General features: G+C 36.4%; 1 protein-coding gene across 8 annotated transcripts in view; it reads left to right on the top strand.

The window, feature by feature from the left end:
* LOC150091129 (apicoplast pyruvate carrier 1-like) overlaps positions 1-18,541 on the top strand; it is a 245,677-nt gene that overhangs the window by 147,019 nt on the left and 80,117 nt on the right. For all 8 annotated transcript variants that reach the window (XM_090382146.1, XM_090382137.1, XM_090382127.1 and 5 more), the window contains one exon: positions 7,573-7,776. In XM_090382146.1, coding sequence (XP_090238272.1) covers positions 7,573-7,776 — 204 coding nt within the window. The remainder of the gene's footprint in view (positions 1-7,572; positions 7,777-18,541) is intronic.

Below are 18,541 nucleotides of genomic sequence, written 5' to 3'. Positions count from 1 at the left end.
TTGGCAATATCAAGTCCCATCGCTGATTGCTCCACAAACATCAAACAAGCAGTACATTTTAAAAGGCTGTGATTCAGGGGACAACTGCCTCCCTCAGTTCTCTCCTGACACCTCCGTAGCCAGGTGGGCAAGAGCAGCAGTGCGTAGCACACACTTCTTGATTAGACCGGGGTTCGAGCCCGTGACCACCAAATACGGAGGATGTTGAAAGTCAGGAAATGACCACTGCATATCTCCGGAGCAATATGGCCTTAGTGGTGCCTCCGTAGCCAGGTGGGAAGGAGCAGCAGTGCGCAGCACACGCTTCTTGATTAGACCGGGGTTCGAGCCCGTCACCACCAAATACGGAGGATGCGGAAAGGTTAAGGAATGACCACCGCATATCCCGGAGCAATATGGCCTTAGTTGCTAATGCTCCTAAAAAAAAAAAAAAACTAACTAACTAACTAATGGCCTTAGTTGCTAATGCTCCTAAAAACCAAATAACAACAGTTCTCCTCTGAGCCACAGTACTTCCATTAGCATGAGCCTTTTGCTTTGTTGCTCTGGTCTGAGTCATGATTTCAATTAAATTTGAAATAAAATTTCAATTTCAGTACAAAATTATAACCCTAAACTTATATCCCAATGCAGGTATAACTCTCTCTCTCTCTCTCTCTCTCTATATATATATATATACATATATATATATATATATATATATATATATATAATGTTACGTTTGTAAAATCTCAGTCGTTATATGTACAGCAGGCCCCCGTTATAACGCAGTTCGGTTTACGCTGATTCGCTATAACGCTGTTCTTACATTATAACCCGTATCTGACTATAACGCTTTCAAAACTCACTGTAATGCTATTTTACTAGTATACAGATTGAATTTTTGGCAAATCTGTCTTCAGTCCAGTCTGTTTTGGGCCTTTTTTTTTGGCAAAAGGAGAAATTAACTACAGTAATTATTTTTATAATTTGTACTCTATGTACAAAATTGAAACTTTCAATATGCTCTTATTTTCTTGGTGTGGACAGTTTCAAGGGAGAAATTCTTTTTTAGTACACAAGTTGAAAAAATTTACCATCCAGTGTCATATTTTGTTAAGAAGTCTGCATTTTCTGTTCTGACCTGTAATAGAAAGATACTAAAAATAGATTTACTTCCTATCTATTCTTTTGTTTTACTGTGGGAACTATAACTTGCGAAATGTTTTTCACACAATCAATCCCATGAGTGCTAAATGCGGTGCTGTCTCTTGTCTTCTGAACTCCTCTTACCTTGTGGTCACCCGAAGTACATAAAATTTGTTTGTTTTACTGTTTTGGAAATTCCATAAACATTCTCCATGAGTCACACCATAATTGATTTACAGTACTTTTCCTGCAATAAACAACTATTTGATTTTACTGCACAGTAAAATCGAACTTTTCAGATAAATAAAACATTTGTCACCGTCTTCAGCTCACTTGCCAGAGGAATTCTAGATATCATTCAGTGCATACAGTGTTAGACATACAGACAGTTTACTGTACTCGAACATCGTATCACAATCAGTGCAACGCAGTTACATTTGCAGAGAGTTATGGCGGATAAGAATGAAAAAGCAACAATGTCTGTACACGGTGCAAAGATTGGAAAGGTAAGAAAAACATTGACTTTGAAAATTAAATTAGATGTTTTGAAGAGAATTGATTCCGGTCAAAGACAAGTGGATGTGTGCAATAATTTAGGACTGGCAGGTTCAACTGTAAGAACAATCATAAAAAATAAAGAATCAATTTTAGCAGCTGGAAAAACAGCTGTTCCCCTGCAGGCAACTAAATTGACCAGGGCTAGGCTGGCTATTATGATTGAAATGGAGAAACTTCTACATAATTTTATTGAAGACAACATTCAACGTAGAATTCCGTTAAGTTCAGTTATTATTAAAGAAAAAGCGAAGAGCCTATATGAAGATTTAAAGGAAGCTCACCCCGAAAAAAATGTGGAACCATTTAACGCTAGTAAGGGCTGGTTTGATAGATTTAGAAAGCGCTATAACCTGCACAATGTAGCAATACAGGGAGAAGCTGCAAGTGCAGATCAACAAGGAGCCGAAACTTTCAAAAAAGAATTTGTTAAAATTATTGAAGAGGGATGTTATACTGCTCAACAAGTTTTTAACATAGATGAAACAGGTCTTTTTTGGAAACGAATGCCTAAAAGAAGTTTCATATCGAAAGAAGAAAAAGACATGCCAGGCTTCAAAGCAGCGAAGGATCGGTTAACTTTGTTGTTGGGTGGTAACGCTGCGGGGGATTTTAAATTAAAACACCTTTTAGTTTACCATTCCAAAAATCCAAGGGCTCTTAAAGGTTTAACTAAATCAAACCTACCTGTAATCTGGAAGGCTAATAAAAAAGCTTGGGTAACCAGGCCGCTTTTCATTGATTGATATGCTGAGTTCTTCTGTCCTGCAGTGGAAAAATATTGTGCAAAAAATAACATTGGTTATAAAGCTATTCTAATCATGGACAATGCGCCAGGACATCCAAGCAAAGAGAGCTTAGAAGACTTGAACAATCACATAAAAGTTTTTTACATGCCTCCAAACACTACGTCTCTGATCCAACCAATGGACCAAGGAGTAATTGCAACATTTAAAGCGTACTACATAAGGAACACCTTTTCCCAAGCTATTAAAGCCATCAACACTGAAAATGTACCGAGCTTAAAGGAGTTTTGGAAATCCTATAACATTAAAACCGCCATCTACAACATTTCAAGTGCCTGGGATGAAGTGACTCAGAAAACCATGAATGGAGTGTGGAGGAAAAAGTTTGGAAAAATTGCATAAAGCATTCCCAGGAACCTGATGATTCCGTTGAAAATGTTAAAACACAAATTGTTGAGCTCGGAAAAGAAGCAGGATTACACGAAATTAACGAAGACATTGTACAAGAGATGATCGACAACGACAGGGATGGCCTCTCTAATGAAGAACTAATGGAAATTATAAAAGAACAAGAGCTTGCTATTGAGGGAGATCATGAACAAGATACTATAGATGAAGAACCGATGAAGTCGCTGACTGCAAAAGAACTTAGTGAAGCTTTTGAACACTTCAAAAAAATGTGTGATTATTTCCGGGAGAACGACCCTGACATGGAACGAAGTGCCAAGGTAATAAGAAATTTGAAGAAAGAAATGAATCCCTACATGATGTTGTACAATGAGAGGAAGAGGGCCAAAGCACAACCCAAAATTGACACATTTTTCAGTCCAAAGATACGAAAACTCTTGATCACAAGGCCATCGAATTAATAAATTCATGATTTTCGTTAGTTAATTACCTCATAATTACATGTGTGTATATAATGTAGAATATTTTATTTGTACAAAATTTTGAATATTAAATAGTTTTAATCGACATTGGTGCATATTTTCACTACCGTTTATTATTGATTAGAAAATATCCTATGGAATAGACCGCAACTCACAAATACATATGTTACCTTATGGGAATATGGCGCTCGCTTAGCGCGGATTCACTTAGCGCTCTTTTTTTCCGGAACGAACTATCAGCGTTAAGCGGGGGTCACCTGTATTTAGTTAAAAAAGTACAATTTAATTGACAATGAAGTTTAACAAGATTAATAAATTTTACTTATTAATTGATAATACTATACTATACAAAGCTAACAGATTTCTAATACTGTGCTACGTGTTTCTGTCTAGTTTTACCTTAAACCTTATGCTATCTAGTTCGGGATATACATTGTATCGTATAACAATGGCGGGAAGTTACAAACGGTAAATCTACGGACACTAAGTATTAGTTAACTTTCAAAATAAACCAAGGAGCTTGACTAGGTATATAAGCTACTTATAGAAAATAATTTAATATAATAATTAAGTCAGTAAAATGGCTAAATATAAATAAAAACTTAGCATTCACCGGAGCTGCAAAGACTTGTAAAACACGTGGATTGGATACCCTTACCGATCTTTTTTGATGCAATGGACAATGCAAAGCTGGTCTGCGTGGGATCACTGGCTCATGATCCTTGGTTGGTCTTTGCAGGTCCTTGCCCCAATAAACTGATTCCGATGATTATATTTCCAGTGGGCTGTTAACTAATTATATTAATTAACAGCCCCACTGTAACTCAGTTAGATCAAATCTCTGACCAATTCTTAGCTCAGAACAGCAGTCTACTGAATGCTGTTAATGTATGCTTCAATGAATGCTTCATGTATACAGTGCAATGTCATACAATGGCTGCAAGTTACAAACAGTAAATCTACGGACACTAAGTATTAGTTAACTTTCAAAATAAACCAAGGAGCTTGACTAGGTATATAAGCTACTTATAGAAAATAATTTAATATAATAATTAAGTCAATAAAATGGCTAAATATAAATAAAAACTTAGCATTCACCGGAGCTGCAAAAACTTGTAAAACACGTGGATTGGATACCCTTTGGTTACCCTTATCCTATTGGGTACCCTTTGGATAAGGCTTTGCCCTCATATATAGAAATTGCACTGTATACATGAAGTTACATTTTGGGGTGTTCTTAATGCAAACCTATCTCAGTGTTATCTATTATACTGTGTATATAAAATAAAGAGCTGCTGGGCAATACAGTAAAATCTCGTTAATTCAAACTCGATTTATACAAAGTACTCGTTTATATGAAGTACATACCATTCCCCTGAAAAAGGATAAGCTTTTCAATGTAAATAAATTCGTTTATTACAAAATTTGGTTAATATGTATTATAAAGTAGTTTTCACCCTGTGAGAAATAATTATTGTTATTTTACATGTTTAATACAAATCTTGGCACAGCTGTCCGATTATTGCCTCTAGCCACCCGGTTCCCCGCTTCACAAAGGATGGCACTGGCTTGTTAGAAATTACTTTTGTGTAAATAAAACGAGTTTATGGTAGCTACAGCTTAAGTGCACTCTGAAAAACATCTTTGTGAAGGATGAGCTGTTAAATTTACAAAAGAATAAAAACAGTTTTCTAAGTTGTTTATATGCACTCCCTTGCTCTCCATGGGATTAAGGTCAGTTGTAATTTTTACACCAGCTCAAAAGTATTTTGCTACCATATTCAGTAATATATATTTTTTTGTGCCATTTTCTCTGAGCTGATGTCTTTTTTGGAACTTGTGTCTTTAAATTAATTTAAAATTTATTCATATTAAATCTTATGTTGCAGTGTTATGGCAACAAAACATAAATGGATGCAATTAAACCTGTAAATTATACAAGAGGCTAATAGGATGGATCAAAGTAAAATGGACATTGCAGAGGAATACAACATCCCTTTACTCACTTTATCTACAATACTGAAAAAAACTTGAAATGGGTGACACTGGAGCAGTGATAAAAAAAAAAAAAAAACAGGAAACAAATTCCTGGTTCAAAACATGAGGAGCTTGAAACAAAACATTTTGAGTGGTACCAACAAATGCATGCATCTAATTTGCCAATATATCAAGTCTAATTTTGCAAGAAAAGGCAAACTATCTAGCTCAGGAATTAGCAACTTCAAATGGCTCCAAATATTTAAAGACAGGAATAATTTGGATTTGAAAAATGTTTGCAGTGAGTCTGGATTAGTCGACAAAGAAAAGGCTACAGACTGGTTGTGTTCTGTACGGACCATTCTTGAAAAATATGAGGCAAAGGATATTTTTAATCTTGATGAGACAGGTTTATTTTATAATGTGCTGCCAAACTAAACATTTTCTGTTCGAGGAAAGTCTTGTCATGGGGAAAATTTAGTAAACAAAGACTCGCTATTCTGTTATCTGCAATTCAGATGGCAGTACAAAACTATGCCCACTTGTGATTGGTAAGTTTTCCAAGCCAAAGACATGTTTTAAAGAAGTTAACCAACTTCCCTGTGATTATGAGGCCAATAGAGAGCATAGTGGTTAAAATTTTTCAGTCTTGGTTATCAAAAGTGGACAGAAGGATGGCTTCAGAAAAAATGAACATTTTGATGATTCTAGATCGTTATACAGCACACTCTGCCGAGACACTTAAGTTGACAAATATATGGCTGTTGCTTTTACCTCCCAATACCACCAGTGTTATGCATCCACTGGATCAAGGTATTATTTATAACCTCAAGAGAGCATATCGAGCTCGCCTGATAAGGTACTTGATCCGCAACATAGAAGGAGGGAACAATTTGCAGCCAAATTGGAATGTCTTGGATGCTATCCATAATCTTGTTATTGCTTGGGACAGTATTGCATCAAGTGTAATAATCAACTGCTTCAGAAAGAGAGAATAATTTGAAGAGAATATCATCGAAAAACATGGTCCAGCAGATGAATGTAATAGCAACATTGAAGAATGGAGGGATTTGAAGGAGCATATGGATTTTGTTGGCGAATTCGAAAAGTTTGTGAAGGTGGATGATGAAGTTGCTACCACAGCAATGCCAACACCAGAAGAGCTGCTGAACACTAAGCAAAAAGATGATGCTTTTGTTATGATGCTTTTGTTTTGTTTGAAAGTGAAGAAGCACACACAGTGCCATCTAAAAAAGATGCCCAAAATGCATTGAGTATAATAGAGAATGTGCTGGTCTGCAGTAATGTTGATAAAGAAACAACTATTGCATTTTATAATGTCTCTGCTGTAGTTAAAAATGCACATAGGAGAAAAACTGTGCAAACAACATTGGATTCTTTTTTTAAATTAGATTAATTTATTAAAAAGTTAATCATCTGTATGCCTCCTTTTATATTAAGGTTTTAATTCTTTTTGCTGTGATATTAAAATATTGTATATATCAAAATATATACTGTACAATAGTTTCATTTCTGTTAATTGCTTTTCTCTTAGTTTATCTTACAAATAAAATAAAATCATTAGAAAATGTGTTATTCCTATTACTGTATTGTTAGACAAGGTTTTTTTTTATTATTTTATTTTAATTTATTTTTTAATTTATTTTTTATATTATTATTAGATATATAGTATGTACCAAAAAAAAACTGGTAAAATTTTGACACTTTTGGGGGACCTCGTTATTACAAAACATGAAAATTTAGGTCCCTTGAACTTTGTATTAAAGAGATTCAACTGTAAATACATCAACAGAAGTCACAAAAAAAAAGCAGATTTATGTTTTAGCATTAGTAGTTAAAAATGATGCAAGAAAGCAAACTTATACAGTACAGCACCAGCCAAAAAAAAAACACTTCCTCCCACATCACCTGTCAAATCCCTCTAGTAATTTGTCTAGTGTTTCCTTAAATTTATTCTAACTACCCACTTTCACAACACAACACAACACAACATAACACCAGATGAAAGTTTGTTCCAACAATCAACTACCTGCTGGCTGAAAGCAAATGTCACATATCATTTTGGCCATATATCCTCCCACTATATCATATATATGGGAAAATTGATCCTCATTATATTCATTTATGGATAGACATTTGATTTATTAAGTACTTCTCAGGAACGATTGTTTGTAAATTGTGAGATTATTAAATTTAGTTATGATGTCATGTGTATTCATAATTGGAATAAGATCTCTTTTTTTTTTTTTTCATAGCATAAGAAACTTATTCAGTCAGAAGATGATTCTAGTGGTGAAGATAGTATATCAGCTAGAGAAGCGCTTTCTAGTGATATTTCCATTTCTTCAAGAGCATACCTGACTCCAAAGGAGATGCTTAAAACAAAAGAATTTTATATGCTGTTTGCAACATTTGCATTAAATCAGCAGTGTGTTCAGTTCATCAATAGCTTTTACAAGGTAAGTTTCAATAACAGTTACTTTTTACCACTAATTTAGCAAGACAAAGATCTGATTTCAAAACTTATCCAATGTGAAGTTGTTTTCTTTTATTTTGCAAAATCTGATCCTCCTCAATCACTGTTTCAGAAAATGAATAGTATGTTATTGACCTCCTTAAGAATGAAAGCATTTCCCACACTTGTATATCTTCACCATCTGACCATGTTTATACTTATTGGTATCTGCTCAGGGAAGAGAGCAAAGTGAATGTTTATTTGATTGACCCATCCTGTTTTCTGAAATGGGATGGGCCAATCAATAAACGTTTACTGTGGGGGAGGGGAGTATTTATTTTTACTTCAGAAATGGTTGAAATAAGGGAATAGGATGATAATTGTCAGATAGAGAAATTTCTCCCTTTTTAAGAATTAGCTTTATGTCAAGCTAATGATGGTACAGGAAAGTTTAAGCAACTTATGAGTGTGTGAAAAAGCACTATTAAATAAACTTTAGCTCTAAAGGATTGGCTTTAAGAATGAATTGAGAATTTTCCACTGCACCAGAGTACTTCCTGCTATTGAGATCGTTACATATTTCTTTGTGTATAAGTTTGTTTAATCCTGTGTTAAATGCTTATTGTGTAGCTGTCTAGGAATATTTCTCATGCATTTTTTCTCTCTTAAAAAGATACTGTGCTCATCTAAGAATACAATATTGTAACTATAGCAGTTAAATTTCAAAAATAAAATAAAATAATAATAATAATAATCTAAGTGGTTGAATTGACTGATATTCAGAACCCACCATTTCTAAGCCTGTAATGCTGTTCTCAATTGAAATTTTTCTTGTGAAATTTGTTCTGGTCAACAATACAATAGTAATTTACCATTTCAAATATTTCATCTTAAGAACAAATATTTTTCAAAAGAAAAGGACTTTTGATCTTACAAACTTTTTTTTTTGAGTTCAGCAATAAATTCCACAAATTCCCTTTTGAAAGTAAAATGAGGAGAATAAAATACTTTAATTATTTATGTTTTTAACATAATACTTAGCCAATTTTTAAGCAAAATGAGTAGAACCCACTCCCAAGTTATTCTGAGTTTTTAACTCTCATAACATGCAAATCTTCCTATGAATACATGCTTCTATAAACACAATAGACAATAAAAAATCATTCTAAGCATACAGCATGAACTGGAATTGTATTGATGTGCATTAGTATCAGGAAAACAATGCAAGGAAGCAAAGCTCCTTGTATCTTGTTCCTAATGCATTCATTTTGCTAGTACTAATAGCATCAGTACTAGCTGTTACTAGAAGAAAAAAAATTTACCCACTTAATTGTTTATTACTTACTTCAATTGAAATTACTTGTTTTCTTCTAAAAATTTTCCAAGCCTTTAAATTTATTCAAACTACCCATTCCCCAACAGTAGTACTGTTGAAATCTTTTTCTTTACTATCAGGATTAAGGCTGCCCATTCTTCTCTTTCAGCTTGGATTATTATTTCTTTAAACTGTTCACCTCTTGTTAACTTCCAAAACTGAGTATTGTTGCACTTTAAAGCAGCCAACATTCTTATTTAATGTCTTCACAAACTGCGCTATCAAGACTAGTATGTGGAGGGATGCAAACTGTAACCATAAACTATTAACTATAAATATTAATAAATGCTTGATAAAATTATACTTCTGACTGTTACAAGAGAAATATTTTTGATTTTGGTTAATACTTTTGAGTAATATGAAAATATCCAGAAAAGAAAAAAAATTAGTACAGGTAGCCTTCGATTTACGTCGAGTTTAGGTTCCTGGGGGACAGGCACAAATGGAATTAGCGCAAATGGAACCCTTTATATAATGGAGTCAATCAGAAATCACAGGGTTAAATTCCGGGCAACAAAAATTTTTACCCAACGCTTTGCATCGATTGTTTTATTTTATTAGCATTCTTCATAGTTGTAGTAATAGGCGATGGAGTCATATTCATAGCCCTACACGCATTAGGGTGGCTTTCACCAGATTCCATCCTCTGAATATTGCACTAGGATTCAATGAACTACTTTTACCAGACATGGCATCTCTTTATTCTATTAAATTAAAAACTTTATAACACGATTGGAAAAAACTGCACACGACTATCACTATTGTTATTTAATTCATTAATAGCACAATTAATAAAAAAATGTTAGTGCAATAAATTTCCAAAATGGGTAAATAGTGTAAACAACCAACTGAATGCTTCACCGCATTGACCTTTACCACCCGCATCTATGAGTGGCTACTTTGAGGGCGGGAATCTTTCTTATCTCTGATATGGATGCACTAATTGCTGACTGGCTCAGATTGTCCTAAATCACATGAACAGTGCATGATACATAGCACAGTATGATGCCAATAAATTTTGTGTGACAATTTTAAACTTTCAATTTATAAAAATTGCAAAAAAAAAAAAATTGGAAAAATAAAAATAAAAATGCCATTGTGGTCAGTGATTGGCACTATTGTGAATTGGTGCAAATCAGACCAGCGCAAAATGAGGACTACCTGTATTATGGATTAAGTTATAAGTTAGTACGAGGGGTTTCTGAAAAGTAAGGTAACACATTTTTTCCCTTAATAATGGTGAAAGGGAATGAGATGAAATGTGGTGGACAGATAGACCCATTAATAATGTTCAAAAAGATCACCAGTGCAGCGTTGCGGTACTTTTGCCTCACAACAAATTCCAGTTGCGAAATGGCGGCAACTGTGCGAGTGTGGTCCAAAACAGGTGTTTGTGAAATCATGGCCACAGTGTTCTGGGTTCGCAAAGGCATTCTGTTGATGGATTTCTTACTGAAGGGAGGAACAATCAGTGCACAGCTTCACTGTGCAACTTTGGAAAAACTGAAAGCCAACATTCGACGCAAACGACCAGGACTCCTGACAAGCAGTGTGATTATGTTGCACGACAACGGATCTCCACACACTACCCACACCACTCGTGAGTGGTTATGCCATAATTATTATTATTATTTATTATTATTATTAGCTATATGGTGCAAGGAAGCCTGAGGCTTATACTGCACCAGCCAAAAAAAAATTGAGTTACCCTGAGAGAGAGAGAGAGAGAGAGAGAGAGAGAGAGAGAGAGAGAGAGAGAGAGAGAGAAGGGAAGGGAAGCACCAAGAGAGGAGAAGAATGATGATATCCAGCTCAGGACCCTGGGTGTGCCAGGCCCATACTCACCAGATGTGAGCCCCTGGGGTTAAATCATTGGGAAACTGTCACATCCCCCCCTAAAGCCCAGACTTAGCACCTTCAGACTTCCATTTGTTCAGCCCTCTGAAAAAACACCTTTTAGGAAAGCATTTCACCACGGATGAGGAAGTTCATCAGACGGTGTGATGTTGGTTACTGCATGTGGGCACGGACTTCTTCAGTACTGGTATTAATAAACTGATCCATCGTTGGGACAAGTGCATCAATAAAACTGGAGACTTTGTGGAAGTAGTGCATGTTCACTTATTTCTTGGTTTGTAATTTCAACTTCGTATTATTAAACATCATCGAGAGAAAAAAATGTGTTACCTTACTTTTCAGAAACCCCTCGTATTTAATTACCATATTAATTGTGTGTAGTAAAATATGCTTTTAAGCCCCAAGGATTTTAAAAGCACATTTTACTATAATAATAATGATTTTTATTTTAATGACCCTTATTTCATCTTCAGACTCAAGTTTACAGTAATTTCTCATTCTCCATATCCAAAATACCAGGAGATCTAATAGCAACATCTAACCCAAGTTAAACAGAATGATTGTTAAACAACCCTTAGTAGATTACAAGTTAGTCACACCCTACACTGCCCTAAACACCTCCAAAACAGCTATAGTGTAGTGGAATTAACTAACTGTCTCAGAGAAAGAAGTAGTTGTTGTTGTTGTTGATATGGAGGTTTGATGGCGCATAAGCTACTTTGGCTATAATGCGCCTATTCATTTATAATAAAAAGAAATGAAAAAGTTTCATAAATTCAGAATTGATTGAAAAGTCCAGTTTGCTTTAAGAAGTTGAAAAATTCGGAAATATCTGCATCATCTCCAATGAGATTGTCTAAAGTTATTGGTCTACGAAGATTAACCAGTGATAGCAGGGTTGAAGTTCTGTCTTGTTCATAGTAAGGGCAGTCAATGAGAATGTGTTTAATACTCAGATTTATATTACAAAGTGGACACTGTGGCAGGTCATTCCCTGTGAGTAAATAAAGGTGGGTCAGATAAGTATGTCCTGTTCTTACCCTTGAAAGGATTACCTCTTCTCATCTTGATGTGCGGACACTGGAGCGCCAAATTTTTGGATCATGTTTAAATTGAAAGAGTTTATTATTAATTTGAGAGTGCCATATTGCTGTCCATTTTGACAGGCATGCAGCCTGAATGGTTAATGCATAGTCTGATGGCAGAACAGGGATATCAGTTAAGTCGAAGCTAGTTGGATTTTTTGCAGCTTTATCAGCCAGAATTGGCTGATAAAGAATGAGCTGGAATCCAGCATGAATGAGCTGGAATGAGCTGGAATCCAGCAGAAGGTGACCAGTTGATGGCGTTCTTCAATTTGTAGATATGCTTTTTATTTCGTCTAGAACAGGGTGTACTTTATTTAAGGAGTTACATAAAGCCAAGATTGAGCCGAGGGAATCAGTGTAAATAACATATTTTAAAGCACAGTCAGAAGAGAAATTCTGTAAAGCTAGTTTGATAGCATATAATTCAGCTGAGAAGATACTGAATTCAGATGGCAAGGATGCTGAAATAACTGTATTTGGAAACACTGCAGCTGCTCCAACGTTTGAATTAGATTTAGAGCCGTCTGTATAAATTGGAGAAAAGTCAAGATATCTTTGAGTGTGACCTTCGTGAAGTTGTTTGATATTTGATGTTTGTAAAGTGTTCTTTCCCCATTGAGAGAGGTAAGTGTCACAGGTCAGTATAGGAGGTGGAACCCATGGTGGTTGAGTACAAGTTGTTACCTGTTGTACGGAAAGGATGGAAACATTCCAAATTTGCATCAGTTGAAGAAGGCGAAGACCAGCTGGCTTTACTATGCTTGGTTTATTTCTGAAAAGGTTTTCTAATGGAGGATTGAACAGATATGACTGAGTTGGATGCATGGCACAGCTTTGTATCTTGACAGCATAGTTCAATAACAGTGTTTTCCTACGTAAAGTTAGTGGGGGTTCATGGGCATCAATGTAGAGACTATGTGCTGGTGATGTTCTGAAAGCACCGAGTGAAAGTCTCAAGGCACTGTGTTGAATTGGATCAAGCTAGCGCAATGCACTCAGTCTGGCTGAATCATAGATGGGAGCTCCATAATCAAGATGGGATCTGATTAATGCCCGATGTAGCCGAAGCAGAGATGTACGATCTGTGCCCCATGTTTGGGAGGATAAAGCTCTGAGTATATTTAACTTTTTTAGACAGGAAGTACGTACATTTTTTATGTGGTCTATAAAACTTAACTTATTATCAAGTGTTAATCCTAGAAACCTGATGCTATTAGTGACTGGGATGGAGACATTATAAATTTGAAGTTCAGGATCCGGATGAAGTTTGCGCTGTCTACAAAAATGGATGGCAACTGTTTTCTGCTGCGAGAGTCGATAACCATTGAGGCTGGCCCACTGTTGTATTTTATTGAGTGATATCTGGAGCTGCTGTTCAATAGACCTCATGTTTTGGGAATGGCAGGAGATGGAAAGATCATTTGCATAAAGGTAGGTCTCAACTGTATTTGGAAGCTGATTGGTGATGGAATCTATTCTAAGAGCAAACAAAGTGGCACTCAGTACTGATCCTTGTGGTACTCCTTCTTCCTGTGTAAACGTTTTGGAGAGGGCATGTTGATACTGAACTTGAAACGATCTAGTACTCAGGAAGTTCTGTACAAATATAGGAAGGTTGCCTCGCAGACCAAGAGAGTAAAGATCACTAAGTATGCCATGCCGCCAGGTAGTGTCAAAAGCCTTCTCGATATCTATTGAAACCATTACAAGATGTTCACGTTTAACAAAGGCATTTCGAATGGCGAATTCAGCCTTGACCATAAGATCTAAGCACGACCTATTTTTACGAAAGCCATATTGGCTATGGCTCATTAGATGTTGTGACTCAATGATCCATACGAGTCTTCGTGGACAATTTTTTCAAGGATTTTGCTCAGGCAGCTTGATAGAGAGATCGGTCTATAGCTATAGGGGTTAGTTGGATCTTTCCCAGGTTTTAGGAATGCCAAAACAGTAGAGTGATGCCAAGAAGTTGGAAAAACGTTTTCTAAAAATATACGATTGTAAAAAACCAGAAGCAGGCTTAAAGCTTTGTCATCAAGATGTTGAAGCATGACATAATAAATCCCATCTGGCCCGGCAGCACCATTGTCATTGTGGGCTGTTCTAATGGCATGCAGAAGTTCAGAGTGTTGCAGAGGTTTGTTATATGGGAGAGTACGTGCGGTTTGAAATTTTATGGCATGCTTTTCTCTAGTGTTTTTAATTCGTTGGAATGATGTAGAATATGCTGATGCCGCTGATATTTCAGCAAAAGTATTGCCCAAAGCATTAGCAATATCTAAGGAACTGGATAGATCTTGCCCTTTCCATGAGAGGATTGGAGAAGGTATAGTAGGAAACTTACCAGATAACTGTCTAATTTTTTTCCATATAGTTTTCGGATCAGTGTTTCTGTTAAAGGTCGATGCAAAACGGGTCCAGGATTCTTTCTTGGCTTGCCTTTGTACAAATCGTGCTTTTGCTCTTAGCTTCTTATAATTAATGAGATTGTTTGTGGTTGGACATTGCCGAAATAAATTCCAGGCTTTGATTTTTGCTTTCTTTGCTTTTGTGCATTCTTCATTCCACCAATAATTATAATGCTTGCGACCAGGGGGATTTGATAATGGAATTGTGTCCTTGGCCACTTTTAGGAGATGTAATGTGATGTAATCTGTTACATTATCAATATTCTGGAGCTGGATTTTTTCCTCATTAAGAGAGATTGATGATCGAAATTTTGCCCAGTTTGCACGAACAAATTTCCATTTCCTGCCGAGTTTGTTTGAAGGAGACTGTGATATTAAAAAATTGCATATGATTGGAAGGTGGTCACTGCCCATAGGATCATTTAAAACATACCACTCTATGATTGGGAGGAGTATTGGAGAACAAATTGAGAGATCTATTGCTGAGGTGTGTCCAGTTGGGAGTTGAATGTGAGTGTGCGCACCAGTATTGAGTAAGGTGAGGTTTTGTGACTCTAGAAAGCTTTCAACGAGTCGACCACGTGTGTCTAGTTTAGGATCGCCCCATAAGGGGTGGTGCCCATTAAAATCCCCTAAAATACAGAGAGGTGGAGGTATTTGTATGAGGAGATCTTCAAGATCTTTTAAATAGTAAGTATGGTTTGGTGGTAGGTATATTGAGACAAGTGTTATTGAAATATGGAGAGTTATATGAACAGCAACAGCTTCTATTTCAGTTTGAAGTGGAATATGTTTAGTTGGGATCTTTGAATTTATTAGGATTGCTACACCACCATGGGCAGCATTTGCTGTATTACGATCTCTTCGATAAAGACAATAGTTCTTTATTGAAGGAGAAATTTGCGAGGTTAGGTAAGTTTCCTGAAGACAAAGGGCAACTGGAGAATATCAGTTAATTAGATCACAGATATCATCTGTGTTGCAACGAAAGCCTCTGCAATTCCATTGTAAAATACAAGGCATTATTTGTGTTTGATTGATGGAGATGTATCTGACTGTTTTTTGAAGGTTACTGGCTTATGGCGTTCTAATTTAGATTTATCTTTTTTGGAGAAAACTGGCCGACCTGTGTCCATTTCTTCTTCTGCATGGATTTCTAGAAGGGGATCTTCCTGTATGGATGTGCCATCTGTGTCCATGGTTGTATCTTGAAAATTTTTCACTACATTTGTGTTTGAACTATGAGATATGGTATCTATGACTGGAGCAGGAGATGCCACTGGTATCGTCAGAGGAGTATTATTTGCCTGGTCAGATAACTTGGATTGTTGCTTAGAAAGAACATTTCTAGCCCAGTCAGAAATTGATTTGTTAGTGGGAACGGTTACATCAGTTTGAGTGGAGACTGTCTGAAATTTTTTTACAGCATTGGCATAGGTCATATTTTTGGTTATAGTAGGAGCGACTAATTTTCTCGCTTCTGGGTAACTTACTTTGTTCTCAACCTTGTATTTTACTATTTTTTTCTCGGTTTTCCACTTTTCACATGTCTTCGAATATGCAGGATGGTCACCTTTGCAATTTGGGCAGGTCATTTTTTTAGCTGTACAGTTACTTTGTATGTGATCTGAGGATCCACAATTAGGGCAGACAGGAACTCTTCTGCATACAGTTTGTGATTGGCCATACTTTTGGCATTTGTAACACCTTAAAGGGTTTGGAATGTAAGGTCGGATGCGGCAAAGTAAATAATCTGCTTTTACAGAGGAGGGTAAGTTAGGTGTATTGAAGGTGAGAATAATATTTCTTGTAGGTGTCAGTTGATTATCTTTTTTAGTCATTATTCTTTTTGCTTCAATTACATTCTGTCCCTGCAGTTCTTGGGTTATTTCTTCCTTGGTGACGTTCGGTAAGTCCCAACTGGATATCACACCCTCAGATGAATTTAGGGTTGTGTGTGGAGATATTTTAACTGGAATGCCAGCAAAGCTTGTAAGTTGTAACAGCTTCTCGGAATGTCTGTGGTTGGTGGTTTCTACTAGTAAGTCTCCTGATTGCAGTCTCTTCACCGTCTTGGGAGATCCTGCAATACCCTCCAGATGTTTTTGTATGACAAACGGAGACAATTTATTCATGGGCTGACTAGTAAGGGAGTGGATGATTAAGAACAACGGGCAAGGTTGCTCCATCCGATCAGTCTTTTGTCTCTTTGGATTATCGTTCTCAATATCCTGATGGTCTGTGTTATCCATGATTGCTCCTTTTAGCCCTTGGCAAGTGGACTTACTTGCCAAGATTTCCGGCCCCGCCACGGGGAGGCAGGAGCAGTGCCGCTAGGAGGCCAAGCGGTTAAAGTGTTAGTTGATTAGTGACCTAGAAAAATGAATAGAAAGAAAGGTGGTTTTTCTTTCTCTGTTCTAACTTGTGGCTTTTCAAGTGTAGAACGATTTTAAAAAAATAAGGCTTTAGATAAATGTATAAACTTAAAAATAACTTTAATCGCCTTTGAAGAGCACTTTATAATCTCACAAATATCGCTTGGCCTCGAAATACGCTTGGCACCCGGGGCCGAAAGAAGTAGTTCAGGAGCTTAGAGACTAATGAGTTGTGCAGGCAGTATGAATTATGACTAGAAAAATAGCAACATGATACCTACACAGAAGCATTATATTTACTTTTAGTTCCCCAATTTTACCACAAACAGTTTGAGCAGGATATTTGTCATTAAAATTCATCCATATATATTATTTTTTTTTTAATTTATTTTTTTTATGAAAATCCCAAACATGAAAGATATTAGAATAATGCTTAGTAACATGTATGGGTTGTAGGTTCAGAAGGTAGAAGCTACTTCTTCAGATTAGACTTTAATTTTGGTAGATTATAATTTTCTGGAAATACACAAAAAAAAAAGGTTGTTTCAGAAAAAAAACAGAAGTAGAAGGGATAAATGAAGAAAGAAAAGTTGGTTCTGTGAGTTTGGAGTTGGACAATGAATGGATGTTGACTGATTGTGGCATGGGTTTGGATGGGTTGTTAAAAAGTGAGGGAATTGATGCTAATTTAGAAGAACATATTCAGCAGAAACTTAATTTCTTTGAGAAAGAGAGTGAAGAAATTTTGTATGGATAATTAATTAATTAACCTCACCACCTTCTTTTGAATGGAGGGCAGAGGTTTAGGGGAGATTTTGGAACATCGCCCAGACATGGGAACAGTATCCTATGGTAAGAAGAATTTGAGATTTGTACAGAGTGAATAGTTGTTTTGAAGAAAATTAATACTAAGAGCAAAAAAAAAAAAAAAAAATCCCATTGTTTTGGATGCAGAGAATCAGTATTTGTGATATAGTAGTAGTAGTAGTAGTGGCACATGATGCAAGAAAGCAAGTGTAGGAGCTTATGCAGCATCAGCCAAAAAAAAAAAATCACACCATTCCCTCCAAATGCCTGTCCAGTTCCTCCTTAAATTTATTTAACCTATCAACTTCCACAACGACAGATGGAAGTTTGTTCCAGCAATTAACCACCTGCTGGCTAAAGGCAAATTTCCGCACATCTATTCTACATCTGTCCTTTCTTAATTTGAACTTATGTCCCCGTAGGTTGGTAATCTGAACAAGTGGAAGGATCCCATCAGAATTCAGCGTGCTCAACCCATTCAAGGCCTTATAGACCTCAATCAGATCACCGCGCAGGTGCCTAGTCTCCAGCCACTGCAGTTTGCAGAACTTAAGCCTCTCTTGGTAAGAGAATCCCTTCATTCCCCTCACCAATCGTGTTGCTCTTCTCTGTACACGCTCAAGCAAATCTACATCCTTCCTAAAATGAGGCCTCCAGACCTGTACGCAGTACTCAGGGCGTGGCCTGACCATTGCCTTATACAGATGGACAATCACCTCCTTTTCCCTGCTAGCAAAATTCCTATATATCGTTGACAAAACCCCATGACCTGCCCTAGCAGCCTGTCTGCACTGCTCAGAAAACTTCATATCTGACTGCACAATTACTCCCAGGTCTTTTTCATTTTCTACCACCT

The sequence above is a fragment of the Mastigoproctus giganteus genome, chromosome 1, assembly GCF_048544385.1.
Source record: "Mastigoproctus giganteus isolate SK-2022 chromosome 1, ASM4854438v1, whole genome shotgun sequence".
Lineage (NCBI taxonomy): Eukaryota > Metazoa > Arthropoda > Arachnida > Uropygi > Thelyphonidae > Mastigoproctus > Mastigoproctus giganteus.
Note: the sequence above shows the minus strand (reverse complement) of the source record. Positions and strands in the feature narration are given on the sequence as shown.